The 23,940-nt window shown below is 39.3% G+C and overlaps 1 protein-coding gene across 3 annotated transcripts in view; it reads left to right on the top strand.

Annotated features, from left to right (window-relative positions):
• Positions 1-23,940, top strand: part of LOC126481500 (cell growth regulator with RING finger domain protein 1-like) — a 391,341-nt gene extending 367,401 nt beyond the window's left edge. For all 3 annotated transcript variants that reach the window (XM_050105288.1, XM_050105289.1, XM_050105290.1), the window contains 4 exons: positions 15,208-15,379; positions 19,788-19,929; positions 20,020-20,127; positions 23,060-23,940. In XM_050105288.1, coding sequence (XP_049961245.1) covers positions 15,208-15,379; positions 19,788-19,929; positions 20,020-20,127; positions 23,060-23,440 — 803 coding nt within the window. In that variant the 3' untranslated portion in view covers positions 23,441-23,940. The remainder of the gene's footprint in view (positions 1-15,207; positions 15,380-19,787; positions 19,930-20,019; positions 20,128-23,059) is intronic.

Consider the following 23,940-nt stretch of genomic DNA (forward strand, 5'->3'; position numbering starts at 1 on the left):
TATGTGCTGCCATCTGGTGTCGAGTCCAAATCCTGAAGTTCACTGTTTGATACCAGTGTATCAGATTCGATGAGCTGTAAGCGTAAAATCTTTCAAACATTGCAGCGAAAATTATGACTGGGTCCAGAAAACAGTGAGCGAAGTACTGAATGCCCTGAGCTCAATTAGAGACGTAAGATAGTCAGTTATGCGGGTACACTACGCGAAGCAGCTCGAAAAATTTTAGACTACTTTCTGCATAACATTCGTTATTGAAGTGTTTGACGTCTGCAAAAAAACTGGCTGATCTCTGCAGAATCCAAACTTTAATACAGCCAGAGTGAAACGGTCTATATATCTTCTAAAACTGTCTCCTGCGAAGCTAAGGATTACGGAAGCGTTTGATCTTCTACTAGAGAAAGCCAAAGCTTATTCTAAGGACCTAAATCTGAAGGACCCAAATTTCTCAAGGGCACGAAACATGACAGCGAGATTGAAACATATACAGAAATTTCGTCTGTTCACGAAGAATTGTCTCGTGGACACGAAGATTTAAGAAAGATCTGTTTGAAATGCTTGATCTATTTCTTGGTTACACTGATCGTAGGTTCAACCATGAAGATATAAAGCGACAGGCCATCTGGAAGTGATACTTGTTACGTCCTGCAAAACAATTCCTTACTGCGAATACTTTAAACTCGACAGACTTCATGCACAGCTCGAAATGCTGCGATCCATTACGACTGGTGTACAACCATATAAAGTAGCCTCCATTGGAAGACAACTTACTGCTGCACGTGGTGAAGTTAAAGCACTATTTCAGGAAGTTATTCTCCTGATCATTGTAATTGATAGTTCCAGGATCGTAGGCATCCTCTGAGCCTTCGACGACTTAAAACTAGCCTCAGATCATAAATGACACAGTCGAGACTAACCCAGATACTCCTCCTTAGTGTTCATCAAGACAGGGATGACAAGATTAATCTTATGATTGCAATGAAAGAATTTATTTCCAGAAATCTGGAAAAGAAAGCTTCAGTAGAACTCCAACGACACGGACGATTCGGGATCGGACCAAATGCGGATTATTCAAATATCTCGATAATTGGATAAATCATGAAAGCCGATCATTTATTAGAAAAAAGCTATTTTTTTGTTTACATACTACTGTAATATTAATTTAAAGACTAAAAAAACAATGTTGTTACAGTTTTGTACAGTACTGTGCTTAAATACATTGTCAGTTCTTGGACGTATCGGTCATTCTGTTTTTTTGCCTTCAACTGTTTTCGTGCAGCAGCCAAGTCTCGCTGCCACTCGACGGTGAGCAGCTGTGTATGTTCACTTAGGCTGCCGCTCCATCCACGATCGCGCGGTGCCAATGCACGCAAACGTCTCTCCATCTGACGTTCCCACAACTGGTTCGGTTACAATGTCATCCTCCTGGCCATCAGTTTTTTTGAGTGATCTCATCATTACAGATAATTTGGAATCCAGGGTCTGAAGAATCACAAGCAAGCCACTCGCCTATATTAGAACGTCCAGGAATTTTCAAAAGGATGGTATGTCCTTCTTCTGTTTTTACGCTTCTTCTTTTAATCTTCGTCCTTTTGCGCCTTGTCTTTGGTTGAAATGCCTTTCAATTTATTCCAAGCTTTTTTTAATGTTGTTGCCTCCGCCAGATTGAATGCTTTCCGCCACTCTGAAAGCGCAGTCTTTAAATTCAGTTTCTGGTGATGAGCCACAATGCCTTCTTCATTTCCATCTTGCAAAAGCCTTCCAGAACAGTTATCTTCTATAATGCTGCTTCGTAGTTTCGATAACAGATTGACCTATTGGCTGCTACAAACTAGTTACGTTCGGCGTCAGGAATTAATTGAAATGTCCATTTTCAGGTTTAAGTATTGTATCGTACCATTCGCAAGACAAAGTAGCAGTCATCCAGGCCTTTGGTTGATTCTGGAAAATGATTTTTTCGTATCAACAGAAAGAAAATGTGGTTTCCCGTAGAGTCAGCACATTGCAGCATGATAACACGGTCTTCACTTACCTTAAGGCCAGGAGCACTAGTTTCTTTTAGAAGCTTCAAATAAGGCCTATCTCATCTGCGTTGTATAAAAATTCAGGGTCATAAAATTCTGCTTCAATTTCGAATTTTGCAATACAATTTTTGCTGTTTAGGGGCTGCTGATAGTTTTTCACCACGTAAATCCAGCTCACGAAACCGTGCCTTGCCTTGAAATTCCGTAGCCAGCCATTGCTCGCTTTAAATGAAGACACTAGATTTTCTTAGCTAACATTTTTGGCTTTTCGCAAACAATCGGCCCTTTAAGAGGGTTTCCCAATGCTCTCTAATGCAAACAAAGTTTTAATACGGCCTCTTCAGGCTCCTTGTTTTATGTCTTTCCCGATGAACTCCCATTTTTATTGTGTCTGAAATTGTTTTTCCATGTTAAACGTCTCAGCTAACTGCTTACGACTCACACCTTTGTCTAAAGGTTCAAGGACTTTTATTTTGTTTGCAAACGATAACACAACGCGTCTCCTTCTAGAAGACATAGGCCGCACAGTAAATTAGAACACACGCACAAACAAAACTAAAGACTTAGTCAACGATGCGAAAAAGACTAAGATGACGGTGAAGAAGGAACGACGGGACTATTGGCTGCCGAAACACTATGACGTAATGATGGTCGAGAATAAGTTGATCTATCCTGTTAAAGGAGGTACGGGTGCTATTTAATTTTACGTCGCGGACGCGGAGAGTTATTTGACATACGCAATAAGGCCCATCTGGCTACTGGTCATGGAGGGCGAGACAGGATGTTGGAAGAACTTTCATCCAAGTGTAAGAACGTTACCCATCATGATACTGAGCTGTACATTTACCTTTGTGAGCCTTGCCAGAAAAAGCAGAAAGGTGTTAAAGGTGTTTGCGGTCAAGCCAGTGGTTTTTTCGGAATTCATTTCCCGTTTTCAGGTGGATCTCAGCGATTTTCAGTCCATGCTGATAGTTTATAATGGTCTATAAAAAGGTTATAATGGTCTACCAAGAGCATCTCACTAAGTTTGTAGCTCTCAGGGCTCTGAAATCAGAGAGCTGAAGAAGTAGCCTGCAACTTCATCGATACATTTGTTGCTTGGTGCTCCAACGGTTGTACAGTCGGACAAAGGCAGAGAATTTGCAAACAGTGTGGTAAGCAGCCTAAAGCGGTATTGGCCCACATTGCTCGTCCATGGTAAGCCGCGCCACTCTCAAAGTCAGGGGAGCGTCGAAAGAGTAACTCAGGACATTAAAAATATGCTGTGTGCTTGAATGCAAGATGAAAAAACTATCTGCTTGCGTAATGGACTGCGGTTCGTCCAACTTAACGAAAAACAGAGCTTTTCATTCTGGGATTCAGAGGTCACCGTATGAAGCTCTGTTCGTCGGCTGCAAAGGTAGAGTAGGTATCTCGATGTTGTCCCTGCCTGACGATCTTTTACAAGACGCAGGGACTGAGGAAGAGCTGGAAAAAATAGCGTACAAACAACACAACACCAGAAAGGAAGACGAAATGAATGAATGCAAGGGGCGTAAATCCCTGCAGCAGACAAAGACGAGAATGCAATCCATGATGGAGAAAACCAAAACAGTGATGAGGCCATGGGTATCGAAGAGCCTTCCATTTCTGTCGTTACCGAAAAATGCTTGTTTTTCTGATGTATGTTGCGTCTGCTTAAAAGAAACCTGCAGTGCTGGCAAATGTCAAGTGTGGCCGAAGCGTTCATGCCATTGGTGGACATTCTCCTAAAAACGATGACGGCGACGAAATTGTGCAATGTTTGCTTCAATGTAGAGGAAACTATCCACAATAAAACGGAATCGAAATTGAACCTTGAGATTCAATAGGAAAAATAAAAATATCCTGCTGCGCCTTTGGCTGCCACTGTAAGAGTTCTGATTCCCGACGTCGACGAAGGACAGTCAGTTGGCAGTTGTTATGAAGGTGACAGAAGACGACTTTTACCGACGTGGAACTGCAGAATGAATTTTGAAGCAGCTCTGTGCAAAATCAGACACCACTACCTTATGTCCAAAGAATTTAATGAGGATTGAAGACGCTCCTGACCACTTCTCCGATCTGCAGCTGCTTGTCAGTCCACAGGAAGTGACCAAGGATTCGTCGGGTCTACGTGCAACACGAAATGCCAAAATATGAGGTGCCTTTGTGTCAAAAAGAAAATTAAGTGCAATGCAAAAATGTCACTCTAGCCTTCCCGGCTGCAACAAGTAGGTCATGCCGGTTCTGATTTGTGTTTTACCGGTAAAAGTGTTCTGATCGCATTCTTCTTTAAATCGTGAAACAAGATGGAACTGCCATTCTTTCAGTTTCAAATGCGTATTAATTAATAAAGGCTTCTCATCTCTTGCCTTTTAAAACTTCGCGTAAATGATACTGGTCATTATATATAGTACCTAGGAAAAGTATGTAAAATTTTCACTAAAAACTTATATTTCATATGAAACTTCCTGGCAGATTAAAACTGTGTGCCCGACCGAGATAGTTCGCCTAAAACCATCACGCATTATATAGAATACCAGGATGTCATGCAATGCCCGCTAACATACACGTTAAGGTCACGTCACAGGCTGATGTAGACTAAACTGAATGAGGGGCACCACGAACACAAGTATGGTGTACCGATTTTTTTTTCTTTTAATACATTCGTTGCGGATTGATTAGAGCGATAAAGAAATTTACAGTGTGCTGTTTACTGCAATAGCTTTCTAACAATACTATCAACATATAGGACAAATTTCTTTTTCCTCAAAGCGATCCAAATAATTGGTGATTCGGGTACTTGGGTTCGTTTAATTGAGTTCTACTGTACAGTCGGAAATTTTTTTGGAATCTAAAAAGAAAAATAAATGCCTTTATGATTTTCACAGAACTTACGGTTTTCCTTTTTCCATTAAGATGCAATGCAGTGTTTGTAAAATGTTGTTATTGAGAGGTTCATCGATGGTCGAATGTTATTTCGGTGTACAGTAAATCTGAAACACTCCCAGTAAGCTATCTAAGAGAAAATTAGAACTAATGTCTTCCCATTAGTGAAGTCTCTTTCAAAATTAATGGCACTAAACTTAAACCAGTATTTACGACTTTCAGTATGATATGAATGGTTTCGGTTTGTAGAAAACATAAAACTGAACTCCCCACACTATCGTCACACACATTTGCTTAACGGTCTTGCTGAAAGATGTCTAATTCACATTACAAGAAATTGGTAATTATATTTCCTTGCGTCCCCTATCCGCTAAAAAAAAGTATGGTTGTTGATACGCCACTGCTTTCCTCTCCTGCAGATCAGACATTTCTTGTTCTACTTCCAGGAATGCAACAGATCTCAGCACGACTTAAGCATATACACATCGCTGCACAAACATACACTCGACGGACTGACTGTAATTGACGAAACAACGAAACTTGTTCACGAAAGCCCCCTCGCCTTCACTGAACTTACAGGGTATTTCACTCCAAAGACGCCCCACAAACATAAATTTCCTTACATTACACTTAAAGACTTCGAATATTGTTTCACAGCGACACACGCCATATGATGACGTGGAGCGCAGTATTGCTCTGTCAAACGTCTCAAATTGCTCGGTGCAATTTCAGCGGAATTGCTATACATGTTTGTGGGGGCTCTCTCGAGTGGGACACCCTGTACTTAATTTGCTCATATCGCGTTCTGGCACTTCGATGGATGGATCCTTTGATATTCATTTGGAATTACTCCATTGTGTCGACGGATATAACCCAGTCATGGTTGAAATGTTATTCAGTTCACTTATTGTTGAGAATGATTCAGAGAAAGCTCCGTGAAATTTCTCTCAAACTGAGAGCGTCTGCTAATATTCAGAGCAGCCCTAGGTTGCAGTATGTGTAGCAAACATGCTCTCCAGGACTGTAGATGGCTGCATAGCGGAGGATGCGCACAGCAAACTCGAGGATCATTTATGTCGGGCACATATTGGGTTAGTATCAGTAGAGTCTGGGCCTGAGAAAGTAATCTTAACATTTGCCAGGTTGCAAAGTACTTGGTTGAAAATAAATGTGATCTTCGGACTGAATGAGTTACGGTACACTTCAATGTTTCTCACAAGGGAACCGCCCCATCGCACCCCCCTCAGATTTAATTATAAGTTGGCACAGTGGATAGGCCTTGAAAAACTGAACACAAATCAATCGAGAAAACAGGAAGAAGTTGTATGGAACTATGAAAAAATAAGCAAAATAAACAAACTGAGTTGTCTATGCGCAAGATAGGCAACATCTATGACAATCTGAGTTCACGAGCGCCGTGGTCCCGTGGTTAGCGTGAGCAGCTGTGGAATGAAAGGTCAACGGTTCAAGTCTGCCCTCGAGTTAAAATTTTAATTTCTTATTTTCGCAAAGTTATGATCTGTCCGTTCGTTCATTGAAATCTCTGTTCACTGTAATAAGTTTAATGTCTGTGTTTTGCGACCGCACCGCAAAACCGTGCGATTAGTAGACGAAAGGACGTGCGTCTCCAATGGGAACCGAAAACATTTGATCGCAAGGTCATAGGTCAACCGATTCCTCCACAGGAAAACACGTCTGATATATTCTATACGACACTGGTGAAGGCATGTGCGTCACATGACAGGAATATGTTGTCGACTCACCTAACTTGTACACTTCGCAAATGGGTAAAAAGATTCTTCTACCTTGCCCGATTTAGGTTTTCTTGTGGATGTGATAATCATTCCCAAAAAAGTGATGAAAACATAAGAGTTTGTCACATAAACTGAAAATAAAATATTAAACTTTTCACTGGAGGCATGACTTGAACCAAGGACCTCTCGTTCCGCAGCTGCTCACGCTAACCACGGAACCACTGCACTCCTGGGATCGCGCTATCCTTGATGTTGCCTGTCTTGAGTATGGACTACTCAAATAGTATATTTTACTTATTTTTTCATAGTTCCACACACCTTCCTGTTTTCTCGATTGATCTGTGTTCAGTTTTTCAAGGCCTATCCACTGTGCCAACTTATAACTAAATCTGAGGGGGGTGCGGTGGGGAGGTTCCCTTGTCAAAATGTCACATATTCCCCAACCACATTAGTGTGGGGCAGTAATAGTCAGGGCACTTGTTAGACGCCCAAAATCCACAAAAAATGCTGACCTTAACACCTTATATTCTTTCAGTACATGTGTTAGACTTTTATCGACTTTCACTCCAGCCACAGTCAGCAAGAAGTATCCTGTTCAGATACTGCCAAGCAGCAAATTGATGTTTTTACTGTTGACCCACCGTCATTTGAACAGGTACAGGTACCATTTTCCGTGTATTTAGGACCACCTTATGCTGCAGGGTTCGCTGAAGTGATGACTCTTCATTTGGATGGAAAGCTGTTACATTACATTGTGATGCTCACCTTAGATATCAAATGGTTCAAATGGCTCTGAGCACTATGGGACTTAACATCTGAGGTCATCAGTCCCCTAGAACTTAGAACTACTTAAACCTAACTAACCTAAGGACATCACACACATCCATGCCCGAGACAGGATTCGAACCTGCGACCGTAGCAGTCGCGCGGTTCCAGACTGAAGCGCCTAGAACCGCTCGGCCACTCCGGCCGGCTCACCTTAGATATCAATGGTGTGTGTAGCTCAGTAGTTCCCACGAAGCTTTTGTGATGCAATTACTCCGCTCACGATAAACTATCAAAACAGACATACAATTCAGCCTTGACCGTTTCGGAAATACCGCCTCCTTCGGACTGATACCTGATAATCATCCCTACTTACTGAAACTCTGATCGACCATTTCATTTACCCATGATAGTGACGTGGGGATCTATTCAGGCTTGGGGTTGCGAGGTGCCAGGTGACCGATATTAGCCGGACATATCCGCCCCCAGCTTGTTACGATAATTAGACCTCTTAACGATGAAGTAGAGAATGTACAGCTAAGGCCCGTTCCAAGGTAAGGCATAAGCCATTAGGACATAATGCGAACGACGAAAGGGTGATCTTTCATAAACGCAATTAACTGCAAACTGTTAGTCACAGGGATGATGTTGTTGTTGTATAATTTAAGGTTAACTTGTCAAGAGTGTCTTGAAATGGTTTCCAAAACAAAAAAATATTGATAAAGTGGGTTCAAATGAGAAGCACGTGCTTAACTACAGAGTTTTAATTCTTTATAAGTCTAATTAAAATAACTAAATTTTATAAATATCTTCCCTTTTTCCGTCCTAGAAGAACAGATAGCTGTTTATTTTGTTTAATGGAGAACTTTCTGTCTATTTTGACGTAAGATTGTCTTACGAAAAAGACTGAGCAATTAGCAAGCCTGAGAACTGACGCGTTATTTTGCTCCAGTATTTGAATGAAATGACAGAATTTGTAAAAATAAAGTTAGAAAATGAATTTTGTTTCCTTCTCACTGGACAATAGAGCAACGGGCTGTACAAAGAATGCAATGATTTCAAAACAAACTTCAGTTTTTACTATTTACGAGCAGTGGTAATTTAATACCACCATCAATTCTGTTGTGCCTGTATCTGCCAAATCTGAGAGCAGCAGATTCTCAGTTCGGAGACACAATGGACATCTCTCCCGGAAACTGTTCTTGCTAAAAATGACTGCAAGTCACTGTTTAATGATCCGCAGATAATCTCGGTGACGCCGATTGCTTATAGCAGTATTGAATCAATGGCTGCACGCGAACTGCATTCGGCACATTGCGTCTCTTTATCATTATCAGTTGAGCTCACGGTTCAAGCTAGTTTTTCTGAAACAAATATTACAAAAATCGTAAATCATGTACCACTTAATAATTGCAGGGAGTACATTCCCTTTCAAACGAAACATAACTATAACCAGTTTTTAACACATTAAATTATAAATCAAAGCAATTTTACTACAGAGACAGACAGACAGACATACATAAAATGCGTCCTTGATGGAGAAGAGGGTACAGTTTGCTGAGAGGAGCTTTGCTGCTTGCTTTCGTTTTATTATAAACATTTGAAAATTCGTTCCAGCCATAGGCTGATTTCTGTGATATCGTTGATATGAATTCATAGTCATACATGTTTTATTACATTTTTCATACACAACAAAAGCATTTTCTTTAGAAAAGAGCTCACATTCACGCAAGAAAATCGTTTTGAAATATCTGTAATCTTTTAAAAGAGATGACATTCTCAAAGTAATACTTCAGCACTCAATTGCTATCATTGTCAGATTATAATACTGTTTACTGATTATTGTTTCTAGTTGAAGCACGTTTAAGGTTGATCTCGTAAACAAATGACTGTAGTTTATTATTAGTAAACGATTGAAATATCAGAATGAATCTATTTCTGTTGAAAATAAGTAGTCCGGATTTTTGGGCTAATGTTGGACTAAATATGACGCTGAGTCCGGCTTTTCTGTTTTTGGAGCTGGCAACCCTAATGCAGGCAGCATTTCAGTCGAACCGTCTTGAGCTGGCAGCTGCACACGCAACACGTAGGAATACGTCATGATGTGACACCTCATACGAACACTGCTTGAAGAACAGCTGAGGGCGGCGTCGGCGTTCGCAGCCTCCCTGGACCGGCACGGCGCGGCGGCCGGCAGCTCTTGCATAACGGCTGCAGTGGGTCACAGCTAGTGAAAGCGGCCCAGCGCTCGCACGTGGTCTCCAGCCGGCTACGCGCCGCCGCCGCCGCCGCCGCCGCCGAACATTGCCTTTCCAGTCGAGGCAGGGCGCAGGACATAAATGGATCGCATTCAGCGCTTTATACACGATCCAGTCACATTAATGCGACAATCGCGTATATTTGGCGTCAATGTGCAATAACCACTCATACTTGGCAGGTGGCAGCATTAGCAATGGGGGTGGGAGGGGGAGGGGGGGGTTATTTGAACCGTCTCGCAGGGACGTGGATAACAGTGCAGTCGTTGTCGTAATGCGGAAACTGAGCGATTTATCTGACGTCCAAAAGATAAGATGATCATTGGCTTTCGGGCCAAGGGTGTAAGCATTCCCACAACGTCTAAGTCCACCACGTGCCGCAGTGTTTAAAGTATATCATGCATGGCAAAATGGTGCCGTCCAAAACCAGCACCGAACCAACTGTGGCGACCACGGGCCATACAAGACAGGGCTGGACGAAGGCTGTGAAGATCTATGCAGGTGAATAGACGTGAAACTGTTGATCAACTGACACCCCTGATGCACCAAGGGGCTACCAACAGTGTGTTCTCAACAGCCGTTCAACAAATGTTGCTGTGTGTGGGTCTCTGCAGTAGGTGCCTGGTTCATCCATCCACACAGACTACTGGTCATTGGCGACTGAAAATGGCATTTGCACGGCAGTACCGAAACTGGACGGGCCTTTTCCAATGAATCACATTCTATGCTCCATTGGACAGATGGCAGTTGGCGTGTACGGCCCTTGCAATAATCGTCGGAAGGGTCCAGGCCAGAGGAGGGAGCGTTATGATTTGGAGGAAAGTTTTTGTGGCGTTCCATGGGTGATCTCGTCATTCTGGAAGACACAATAGATCATCTATCCTTGGGGATCATGTACACACCTGCACGCAGTTTGTTTTACCTCAGAACGATGGCATCTACCAGCAGAACAATGCCACATGTCACACAGCCCAAAGTGTATGTATGTGGTTCAAAGAGCACCAGGATGAGTTTACTGTACTCCCCTGGCCACTAAACTCCCTGGATTTAAAAGCCAATCTATTGTGGGACCACCTCGCCTTCATGCCATGGATCCTCAACCAAGAAAGCTAGTGCAGCTGGCCACAGCACTGGAGTCAGCATGACTCCACACCCCTGCCGGTACCTTCCAGAACCTCATTGACACTCTTCTTGCACGTTGCAGTGGTCCGCATTGTAAAAGGTGGATCTTCAGGCTTTTCACAGGGGCTCACATTAATGTGACTGCACAGAATATATATGATGTATCATAAGTAAATGGCATCTGTCAAAAGTGGCAGTGACAGCAGTATGCATTTCACAAACATAGAGAATAATCAATCAGTGATCTACAATCATTACTTGCCAATGATAAACTCATCTTGAGGTTTCAATATAACTGTTTAAGGTGGGTCACTCACTACAACCTATTTTCACAATAACTATTTCTGAAAAATTAAAAGATGCATGCTGAGGGGGAGAAGATACAAGTGCAGCTCACATCTTAAAAAGATATTGCAATGTTAGGTGGATATTCGGGAAATATTTCTTACAGTGATTTAGTATGAATGAGTAAATGGCTTCACATTTAAGTGAAGCTTATAGTTGTGGATGGTAACACAATTGCATGTGTCAAGCTGGGCAGGTAAGTGCAATCTTTTCACTAAAATTTGAAGGCACTGAAGTTTATTTCATTTCAAACAGGCCACTTACAAAATCAAATATCATCTCTCTCTCTCTCTCTCTCTCTCTCTCTCTCTCTCTCACACACACACACACACACACACACACACACACACACACACACACACAGTGTCCCAGAAATGTTGGTATGAACTTTGAAGGATTGTAGAGGGTGTATTGAGAGAAAAAAAACAAAGGATAAGAACCTCTCTCTGGAAATGTCATAACTACGGCAACAGACATCACATTCATAGGAGCAAGGCCTGTCGATGTAGGTTCATACAATTTTAGGGTTAAGCAACTGAAATCAGCAAATTAATAAAAATACATCCTGCTCAGCTCCCACGCATATAACAGCTTCCATTTGAGGTTAACATGACAACACAAGCATGTTGATCATATATATATATATATATATATATATATTAGTTTAGATTAATTTCTCGTTCCATAGATCTGCACTGAGGAGATCCTCATGGATGTGGAGCATGTCAATTTCTTTCTCTCTCTCTCTCTTTTTTTTTAAAGCTGAAATAACAATACTAATAGTATGAGTATATACAATACATCATTTCTTTCTGTTAAAAAATTCATCAATGGAGTAGGAGTTGGCCACTAATCTTTCAGGCTCCTTTTAAAAAGATCTTTATTTGTAACATAAATTTTTTATGTTTGCTGGCAAATTATTGAAGATTAGTGTTCCTGAGTTGTGGACCCTGTTTTGAACTAAAGTAAGTGCTTTTAAGTCCTTGTGCAGATCATTTTTGTTCCTGGTATTGTATGTATGAACTGAGCTGTTTGTTGGAAAATGAGATATATTATTTAGGACAATTTCATTAAGGAGTTAATATACTGAGAGGCAGTAGTTAGTATACCCAGTTCTTTGAAGAGGTTTCTACAGGACTTCCGTGAATTTACTCCACAAATAATACGTATTACACCCTGTTGGACTCCGGAAACTTTTGTTTGACTTTAAGAGTTACCCCAAAATATTATACCATATGACATTATGGAATAACAGTATGCAAACTTTTTCATTTTTATGTCGCCTATGTCTGCTAACACTCTAATTGCAAATACAGATTTTTTAAGGCGTTTGTGCAGTTCTGTGGTGTGCTCCTCCCAACTGAATTTATCATCAAGTTGTAATCCCGGAAATTTAAGACTGTCAACCTCTTCTATCTGCTCTTCTTCATACTTTATGCATATGCTGGGTGGAAACCTCTTACAGGTTCTGAATTGCATGTAGTGAGTCTTTTCGAAGTTCAGTGTCAGTGAGTTGGCTTTAAACCATTTATTAATATCCATGAAAATATCATTAACAGATCTTTCTAGAACTACACTCTACATACTATTTATTGTCATCTGCAAACAAAACAAACTCTGCTTCTGGCAGTGTAACTGATGAGAGATCATTAATGTACACAAGAAAAAGCAATGGCCCTAAGATGGATCCTTGTGGGACACCACATGTAATTTCTTCCCATTTTGATGATGATGACTGATGACTTAATTCAGTAGTCCCTTGCACTGACACCCTTTTTTTCCTGTTATGTGTTATGACTTGAACCATTTTGCAGCACTGCCTGTGACACCATAGAATTCTAATTTATTTAAAAGGATGTTGTGGTTCACACAATCGAATGCCTTGACAAATCACAGTAAATACCTGCTGCTTGTAACTTGTTATTTAATGAATTAAGTACATTTTCACAGTCGGTGTAAATAGCCTTCTCGATATCAGAACCCTTCAGAAATCCAAACTGTGTTCTTGATAATATGTTATTTGTGGTCAGATGGTTGAGAAGCTGCCTGTACATTACTTTTTCAAAAATTTTTGAGAATGCTGACAAAAAAGAAATCGGTCTGTAGTTTGATGGTATCTCTTTATCCCATTTCTTGAATAGAGGCTTAACATCTGCATATTTTAGTCAGTCAGGAAATGTCGCAGTTATAATTGACTGGTTACACAAGTAACTTAGAATTGCACTAAACTCACAAGAACATGCCCTAATTAACTTTCTTGATATTTCATCGCAACCACTAGAATGCTTTGTTTTTAAAGATTTTATTATGGAAGGTATTTCTTTTGGTGAAGTGAGTGAGATATTCATGTACCTGAAGCTGTTTGTAAAGGCTAATTTCAGATATTCAAGGGCATTATTTACTGATCCTGACAATCCCATTCTATCAGTAACTTGTTAACTAGATTTGCCACACTATGCCCATCGGTTACTAATGTGTCATCTACCCTTAGTGCAATTTGCTCCTGTTCCTTTCTGGTTCTACCAGTCTCTTCTTTCACTGTATCCCATATTGTTTTTATTTTGTTCCATGACATTGCTATCTTCTTCTCGTAGTGCATTTGTTTAGATGTCTGAATTACTTTTTTAAATATTTTACAGTATTCCTTGTATTTAGCTAAATCATCAGTATTGGAGCTATTCTTGGTCGACAGATACATTTTCCTTTTTGTCTTACAGGTAATCTTTATTCCTTGTGTAATCCATGGTTCTATTATAGACTTCTGTTTAATTTGAGTAATTTTTAGAGGAAAACAGTTTTCAAACATGGTACTGACATTGTTCATGAATGTGTTATATTTTTCATTCATGTCATGAGCACTACAAACATCTTTCCAGTTCATATCTTTGAGCAGTTTTCTAAAACACTAAATTTTTGTTTGATTGACTACCCCCCCCCCCCCCCCCCCTGTACTCAGATTTAGCAGTATTGATAATCTGCATAGAATTTACATCTAAAACAAGGAGCTGCATGTCATTATCTGATAGTCCATTTATTACAGGTTTTATGATATGATTTTGTTCCTTTCATTTGTCTATAAAAATGTTATCAATCGCTGTCCTTGAGGATTTAGTGATCTTAGTTGGAAAGTTGACAGTGTGAGTTAGATTGAAAGACAACATTACTAACTGCAGTAAATGTTTACTGGAAGATTGCATTAGAAAATCTGTATTAAAGTCACCAGCATTCAAAATTTCTTTGTTTCTTCCTGTTAAATAATCCAAAAGAGCTTCTAGATGATTTATGAATAGGTCATAATTTCCTGCAGGTGCTCGGTAAATAGTTACTATTATATAGGATCTGTTATGGAACTCTACTTCTGTTGCACATGTTTCTAGATGCTGCTCTAAACAGAATTTATTAATGTCAATGTTCTTGAATTTATGGCAGTTTTCAATAAATGTGGCAACTCCTCCTCCATCCATATCTACTCTGCAGAAGTAGGAAGCTAGCTTAAATCCTGAAATGTCTAACATATCTATACCAGTGTTCACTTGATGTTCAGAGAGGCAGATTATGTCAATTTGGTTAGATGAATTCATTTCATCTATACAAATGAGTACTTCATCAACTTTATTTCCGAGTCCCAGAATGATCTGGTGTAATAAAGATAACTGATACTGCATACTAATGGGATTATAACTGCTTTGGCGAAGATGAACTGGCAGTTTCTGATTACTCTCTATTAAACATTGTTTAAATGGAGGCTGTATGCTAAAATCTGAGTCCTGTTCATGTTTTCAGAGAGAGAGAGAGAGAGAGAGAGAGAGAGAGAGAGAGAGAGAGAGAGAGAGAGTGTGAGTTTAGAAACTTATACCGTAGATAACACATTGTTATGGCAGTATTTACATGAAAATCCCATAACATAAAAAAATATTCATTGAATGATAAGATTATAAAACTGCAATGATCTTGAGCATAAAGTTTGTACAGGAAGATAGATCTGAAAAACATCACTTGTTTTAGTAGCACTTACTTTTTGTTACATTGTTAAATCTTATGGTCTGTCTGTTGCAGATTTGCAGTGTGTGATATCAAGTCAAGTTCCTTACACACTACAGGCCTTCTGGGGAGTTTCTATCAGAGAGCTGCACCTTTTCCTATGGAGACCTTGGAGTGTACTGCAAAAGGAAGTTGAACAAGGAAACTTACTGCAGGGTTTCTATCAACAGAAGGGAGCAGTTGTACAGTATCCTTTCATTATTATATTTGTGTTCATTACTCTGTCAGTAAACAAGGTCTGAGAGAAAGTAAGCCTAATAGTATCTTAAAATGAAACAAAAACAGCAGCCAAGAAATTTTATATGAAGTAGTTAGTAACAATTATTATCTTTTATTTAACACTTCTGCCTTAGCCTATGGCATCAAGTGCTTTATAAAATTGTGTGGTAGAAGTTTATGAAATAATTTCCACTGCTTCAGTCACTCTTTACTAATATTTAATTAGCACGACACATCTTGGCAGCATGTTGCCATCGCAGGTGCGTTCCATTTACATGTACATTACATTTTTTCGAAGTGCAAATAAGTCTATTTGGTGTGTGTGCCAATGAGATTACGTGCTGAAACACAATCATTTTTGTTGGGAATTTAGTTGTCTGGCACACAGCACACGGTGACAACACATCACAGCATAACACTTTCACATGCGAATATAAACAGCTGTCTAAATGCATTGTGCTAGTGACTTAACAGTGAAAAGTCACTGAATCATTAGAAAATATTCCATGTAGTTGCAGTCCTCAAAACATTACATACAAAATGGATGAATTTAAGCTTAAATATGGTGGAAGCTTGGTTGTGCTTCAGTGAATGATGCACACTGTGCTGGGACAGAATAAACATTACACAATCATAAATCAAATAAACTCCCACAGTTTTCTGTGGTAAGTGAAATCCAATTAATATACTAAGAGGGGAGGAGTAATAATAATTGAATCTCCTTACATGTGCATATATTGTTTGACAAATGCTGGACATCATCTGCTGTGCTTGAAGGCAGAAATTGACAACTCGAGCAATAAAGTAAAAACTATCTGGAAATTTGTAAAGAAGGAAACGGGGAAAAATGCAGTTTGTAGTGAAAATATCCAAATCAAAAGTGAGGGTAATCTTGTTAGCGATCCAAAAACAGTTGCAGACACATTCAACAACAATTTTTTAACAGTAACAGAAAAAATAGGCTTACAAGGGTCCATGAAGCAAGCCATCAATCTTTTGAAAGCAGAGTACCTGGTTCAGTACAACACATGAAGGTAAACACAGTCACTGTTCAAGAAATTGAAAGAGTTATTAACTCCCTGAAAAGTTAAAAGTCTTCTGGAATTGACAACATTTCTAACAAATTATTAAAATACTGCTCCAGCCATGTAAGTAAAGTCCTTTGCCACATTTTTGATCCGTCACTTAAGCAAAGAATAGTTCCTGACAGGCTTTCCTGACAGGCTTAAGTATACAGTTGTAAAACCGCTGTATAAGAAGGGGGATAAGACGGATACTGCTAACTACAGGCCAATATCACTACTGACAGGCTTTTCAAAGGTTTTAGAGAAACTAATGCATACCCGGATAGTTAAGCATCTCAGTGAACACAATACCTTCAGCAAAAGTCAGTTTGGATTTCAGAAAGGTTTGTCAACAGAAGATGCAATATTTGCATTTACTGGCAAACTCTTGAAATCTATCAACAAAAAACTGAAAGTGATTGGCATATTTTGTGACCTAACAAAAGCATTTGACTGTAAATCACCAAATTCTTTTACAAGAAGCTGCACATCTCGGTATAAGTGGTGCAGCAAGGAAATGGCTTGACTCATATCTGTCAAACAGGAAACAAAAAGTTGTAGTAGATAGTTAAGATGGTGTCCCAGTATCTTCAGAATGGTGTACCATCACATGTGGAGTGCCATAGGGCTCAGTTCTGGGCCCCCTACTTTTTATTATATTTATAAATGATCTCCCTCTCTCTATGGAATATTGTAGATTCACCATTTTCGTGGATGACACTACACTACTTATTGATAATTCAGCAGATAAACTTGAGGTAACTGCAAATATCGTTTTAAATGAAACGGTGAACTGGTTCAACATTAATGGTCTTACTTTAAATTACTGTAAAACAAACTACATTCAGTTCCACAAAACATCCAAAGATGAGGAAATAGTATTAAAAATGGTTGAGCAGACAATAACCACAGTAGATTCCTCAAAATACCCTGGCTTGCATATTGATAGCGAACTGAATTGGTCAAACCACATCGTGGATCTATGCAAAAGACGAAGTTCAGCGACATATGCATTGCGCATTGTTTCTTCTAATAGAAATATGGAAACCATGAAGTCAGCGTATTACGGTTACTTTCATGCAATTATGGTATTTGGAATTATATTTTGGGGAAATCAGCCACTGGATAAAAAAGTACTGTGTGTACAAAACAGAGCCATAAGGATCACGTGTGGAGTCCATCCTAGAGCCACATGCAGGAATCTTTTTAAGAAGCTTGAAATACTTACATCCACTGCGTAATATATATTCTCGTTGATGTGCTTCACAAGGAAAGAAAAATTCATCTTTAAGCTGAATAGTGCATATCACAGTCACAATACTTGAAGGAAACATGATATCCACTATGAACAGCCAAATCTAAGTATGGTGCAGAAAGGAGTCCATTTCAGTGGCTGTAAGATTTTTAATGCCCTCCCTTCAAGAATTAAGTGTTTGGTAGATGATGATCTCTTGTTTAAAAAAACCTTACGGCAGTTCCTATTGCAAGGATCATTTTATACAATAGAAGAGTTCCTGAACTACATTGTTTAACATTTCTTGTATTGTAAATTACAAATGTATGCCCAAATTTGTATTTGTAATACCGAATATTTTTATTGTAAATATATATTTTGCAAAATTTATTTCTCTGTAACACTTACTATTTTGTAATCTTTATCTATCTCTAAAATGTATTTCTTGTAGTGGGACCTAAGTTGCCGTTTGCTGTTTTTGTTTTGTTTTATGTATTACCATAAATTCTGGCCAAAGCTTGTAAAACTGACACGTTCCATATCCTGTGATAGTGTCACAACATGGATCACTGGAACAAGAGATAAATAAATAAATAAATAAAGAGGAAGTAACTTTAAATACTATTGAACTGAACATTTGCTGCAATTTTAAATTGTTGCTGGTTGGCAGTCTTGAGTCACAGATGCATCACATTGTTGCAACTATGAATGCACTACAGTCTCCAAACATACAAAAACAGCAACAAGCACATTAATTGCCTGTAAATGCTGAGATATTTAATAATAATCAACTATTTCTGTAATATATGTGCAAGCAGTGCCACCATTTCATTTTTAAATCCATAAACCAAAGTGATACGACTGACATTGCTGAACATAAAGATGAACACACAAAATGTAGTACGCATGAAACTGTGGATTATGCAGACAACAATATTAATAGAAAATTAATAATAAATCATATATAGTAGTCAATTCTGATTGTATTAACATGAAATGCTTGAGCTAGTTTATAGTAACATTTAAGTCTGACAGTTATGTGTAAGGCAATCAAAAAATGCATCCATTCTTCCCCTACCACCCATGTAATATAACTCTCATTTACAAAACTAGAAGTCATGCTGAATAATTGTTGGGAACCCGTAAGTCCTCCAGTACCTGCCTGGATAAATCCTATCAAAGGAAGGCGAGGGTATACCACCTTCAGTAGTGCTATTGATTCTCCCCCCCCCCCCCATCTTCATGGGCCCCCCACCCCATTTTTTCCCACACCAGCTTACCACTGCTGGAATAATAACACTGAAATCACTAACTGCTGAGACTTAACTTATTCATTGTGCGATTTTTCACTCCACAATGTTGCAGAACATACAGTTATGTAACCACTGTTGACTTTCATTCTTTGACTTCTGAAAATTTGTTAATTAGGAGAAACACACACACTAAAAGCAGTGATTCAAAATACTGAGTATGATTACTGAATTGTCAGTAACACTTAGGTACACAAGTAAATAAATTATAAAGAAAGGTACCATAATAACAATAAACCTTGGAAAAGATCTTAAAGTTTCCCTTCGGAGGGAGAGGGGCTGGGATGTTTGATATAGGAAGAACGAGGATTGGTAACAGGAGCTCTCATGCATCACCAAATTCCTATATCATGCCATTGTATGAATGACAATGACTTTATAAAATGAAAATCCCCCCCCCCCCCCCACACACACACTCTTCATAAAATAAAAATGGCAAATCAGGAGTGTCTAAAGGGAAGTGACCATATTTTTTTCCCTTTAGGACTGTCAGTTGCTTGGGCCTCTTACGAATTTTTATATGCCACATCCCCTCCTTTTCATCAGCTTCTCTATCAGCATCTAAAAGAGAGAGAATGTATTCCATGCAAAAAATTCCATAATTGGATTTTCTAAAATTTCTGGAAAGATATTTTACAAGCTTGGGTTTAGAGTACTGAACATTACCTACTTTTGTTTGCTAATTCTATTTATGTGGCAAAATGTCTTTACAATCATTCTGCTCAATGTCAGTGAGTATGCAATAAGACTTCCTTAACACAGTACTAGCAAGTCCAACCATGGAGATGAACTGTTTACACTGCACTTGCCTCAGCCAGAGCTTGACTTGGGTACTCCACCACGCCTGTGTTATCCTCTGGTGGTTTTCCTGATAAGGAAGGACAGTCACACAATGCATCCTGATGAGACGGTAAGATGCTGGTATAAAAATAAATGCAAGAAATGTCGGCAGTATATAACACTTGATGATTAATGAAGTATGTTGTGTTCAACATTTCAGGTGGCTTTAATCAATGTAATTCACATAAAGGATTCTGTTTGTACATTGCCAACAAGTATTCTTGCTCAGTATCTGAAGCAAGCAAATGGTCAACTCTCCTGTTTGAAGGTATGTTAGAATGTCTGCACTTGTGCGTAGAGCGTGAGTGTGCGTAGAGCGTGAGTGTGCGCGCGCACACACACACACACACACACACACACACACACACACACACACACCTATCTGATAAATGACTATAGCCTCTGGCTGGCCTCGGCCTTGACAGTCCTATTGTTGTGCCTATCTGCGACTAAGCATCTCTGCTATATGGTGAGTAGCATAATTGTAAATATGGTTTCTCTCCTAAGAGTTGTTAGGTGCATTTTCTCTGGTGTTTTGACAGATATTTTCAATTTAATTTTTTGCAATATGTAAATGGAGTTTGCCAATGCAAATACTGCTCATAGAGCCTTTTATGCAATCCCAGTGTCAATGGGAAGTGTACGTGTTTCTTGTCAAAAAATGAAAATGACTTTTAAAGCAGAATTTTACATTCCCAACCGATAGAGGTGTCCCAGATTAGTCTAATAAGATATTCACTTTATCAATATGCATTAACAGGAACAGTAAAACATGAAGAATAATCGGTCTTCCAGCAGTGCTTCAGGATGGCAGCAGCAGTTTGTGCAGGTCAGGGAGTGTGGTGCCATCATCATTGGAGCACTAATTACTCTTCATGTTTATGTTAATGCATATTGATAAAACAAATATCACAAAAGACTAATTTGCACCTGCTCTATCAATTGGGCACATAAAATTCTGCTTTAAAAATCATTTTGTTTAAAACGGGAAACAAACCAATGCTTTTTGTCAACTCTGGGTGTCGCATGAAAGATGTGATGAGCAGTATTTGTTTGAACTAGCTCCAGCTACACTTCGCAAAAATAAAGTTGCAAATATATCCCAAAATACAGGAGAAACTGTGTAAATGCCAGTCTGAGGAGCGAGAGGGTGTCAGGTTAAGAGTCGCCAAGCACAAACATCTATCTTCTACCTGCTACTAAAGCTCCACAAACCCAAGTTAACTAGCCTCCATATTGGATCATGATTGGTGATAATGCCTGCAAAGATATATCCTCTACCTTTGATGAACAGCATATTCAACCAATTTCTTGCAGCCTCTCTTCCTGCATCTAAAGACCTAATCACATCCTCCCCTGTCTTTCCACAGCTACTGTATTACAACTGAAAAATTACTTGCTTGTCCCAGTACACTAACATCCAACAGACATATGAGGGGCGTTGGAAAAATCCATGCAAAAATAAAAATTACTTACGTGTTTGGGGTAAACCATTTTTATTTTTCGACAGAGTCTCCTTTTAGACTTCTACACTTCATCCAACACTGTTCTAATTTGTTGATTCCTTCCGAATAATAGGAATTGACAAGTCTGCAAAATAGCTACTAGTTGCTGCAATCACCTCCTCGTTTGAATAAAATCTTCGTCACGCCAGCCATTTCTTCAAATTGTGGAACAAATAGTAGTCCAAGGGAGCCAAGTCTGGAGAATCAGGAGGATGTGAAACAAGTTGGAATCCTATTTCCATTAATTTTGCAACCACAACTGCTGAGGTGTGTGCTGGTGCATTGTCGTAATGGGAAAGGACTTTTTTGCGGTCCAATCACCGGCGTTTTTCTAGCAGCTTGGTTTTCAAATGGTCCAATAAGGATGAATAATATGCACTTGTAATAGTTTTACCCTTTTCCAGATAGTCAAAGAGGATTATCCCTTGCAAATCCCAAAAGACGGTTGCCATAACCTTTCTGGCCAAAGGAATGGTCTTCACCTTTTTCGGTGCAGATTCTCCTTTGGTAACCCATTGTTTGGATTGTTCGTTGGTCTCAGGAATGTAGTAATGTATCCGTGTTTCATCCACAGTGACGAAACGATGCTTAAAGGTCTACAGATTCTTCCTGAACAGCTGCAAACAATCCTTGCAATACTTCACATGAGTCCATTTTTGGTAAAGTGTGAGCAATCGCCGAACCCATCTTGCAGATATCTTTCTCGTGTCCAAATGTTTATGCAAAATATTATGTACCCATTCATTCGAGATGCCCACAGCACTAGCAATCTCACACACCTTAACTCTTCTGTCATTCATCATCACATCATGGATTGTACCAATGATTTCTGGATTCATAACATCCACAGGGCGTCCAGAACATTCACCACCATTTGTGCCCATATGGCCACTCCGAAAATTTTTAAACTATTTACAAACTGTTCTAATTGAAGGTGCAGTCACCATAATGTTTATCAAGCTTCTCTTTAGTCTCCTGAGGCGTTTTGCCTTTCATAAAGTAATGTTTGATCACCACACAAAATTCTTTTTCATCCAATTTTTGACAATCACTCGACTTCCTTGATTCACACGAATGCCAAACACACAGAAATAGACCAATACGGCAGAAACTTGGTGAGCATTCTTTCCGAAGATGCTACTAACTAAACTTGACCTCGATACGTGCCAGTGGTGCCGTCTCTTGGACTTTGCACGGACTTTCCAAACGCCCCTCGTATGGTCTTGGTTAAACCCACCACCTTGTACCTGACCGTTTTAGCAATCCACATTCTGATCGATAATTGTTTCGCTTTTACAGCTGTGAACAGTACATGCATGGTACCTTTCTACACCAACCTTTTTTTGGGTCATTTAGATGAAACCATGTCATTACAAGACCAAATAAAATTGAAAGTATATATTTGTTATTACAGACTAAATACATGGATTAATTCTGAAACTGTCCTATCAAACATCATGTATGGATCAGTGTGACAGTTTTGGGAACACCTTTTGGATTTGCAGATAATGGTGATACCTCTTGTCTCTCAACTTTTCTTTTACATGCTTTTACCTTGAGGTTTTTTGCTCCCTTTAACAAGTTTGACTCAAGCACAGTAAAATTACTTGTCGACTCATTTTATGTTTAATGATTTTCATAAACGATGCAAAAATGCTGTTCTTTAAATATCATGAATTTAAATTTCTGTTACAGCAATTATATCTAGCAACTGGTAATCCTCTCACCTACGATGATGAACATCCTACACAGTCTCCTGCAGTAGTGTGTACAGAAGATGAAGTAGGATCAGTGTGGCAGTCTGCAGGGGAACAACTGTGTGTTGTATGCCAACATTTTCCCCTTTCAAGAGCTCTTCTACCTTGCCGCCATACCTGCATCTGTGCCAGCTGCTTTGGTAAACTTGATCGCTGCCCAATGTGTCGCAGTCCAATACGCAGCTACTTTTGCATACGAAGTGAAGAGTACATGCCTGTTGAGCCAGGAATCAAGCCATCTGCAAAGATGGCACAACCAATGCGCTGGCTTCATGATCTCAATGATCGCCTTACAGATTTCTTAGGATTTCAGCGGTGAAATCTGTGGAGTGAAAAAGATGTTACCATTTGAACTGAAACTGCGATTTGTGGTTATGCACTACAGTTGTAAAATAAAGGGCACAGTGTGCCTAAACTGTAAATACCATTACATAAAGGTTTCTGCTGTGTAGAAAGAGCAGGAGGGGGAAGGAGAGAGAATGAATGATTGAGTGAGAGAGAGAGAGAGAGTGTGTATGTGTGTGTGTTTTATTTATATAGAAAGAAGTATCCATCATGCAAAGTCAACCGCAGTTTTATCTGCACTTTGCTGCAAGACTTAACATCATTTGATAAACTGACCAAATTGTTGTATATTTCATGAAATTGTAGCTACATATTTAATTTCAGAGAGTGATTTCTCTGCTTATTACATCTGGGGAAATGTAAAAATACTCTGTAGAATGATATTCCATTCATAGACAACTAACAAGAATGATTGTTCTGTTTCATAGAACATGTAAATAGTAGTTAAGTATTCCTAAAATAAAAAGTGATATG

The sequence above is a fragment of the Schistocerca serialis genome, chromosome 5 (genome assembly GCF_023864345.2).
Source record: "Schistocerca serialis cubense isolate TAMUIC-IGC-003099 chromosome 5, iqSchSeri2.2, whole genome shotgun sequence".
Taxonomy (NCBI): domain Eukaryota; kingdom Metazoa; phylum Arthropoda; class Insecta; order Orthoptera; family Acrididae; genus Schistocerca; species Schistocerca serialis.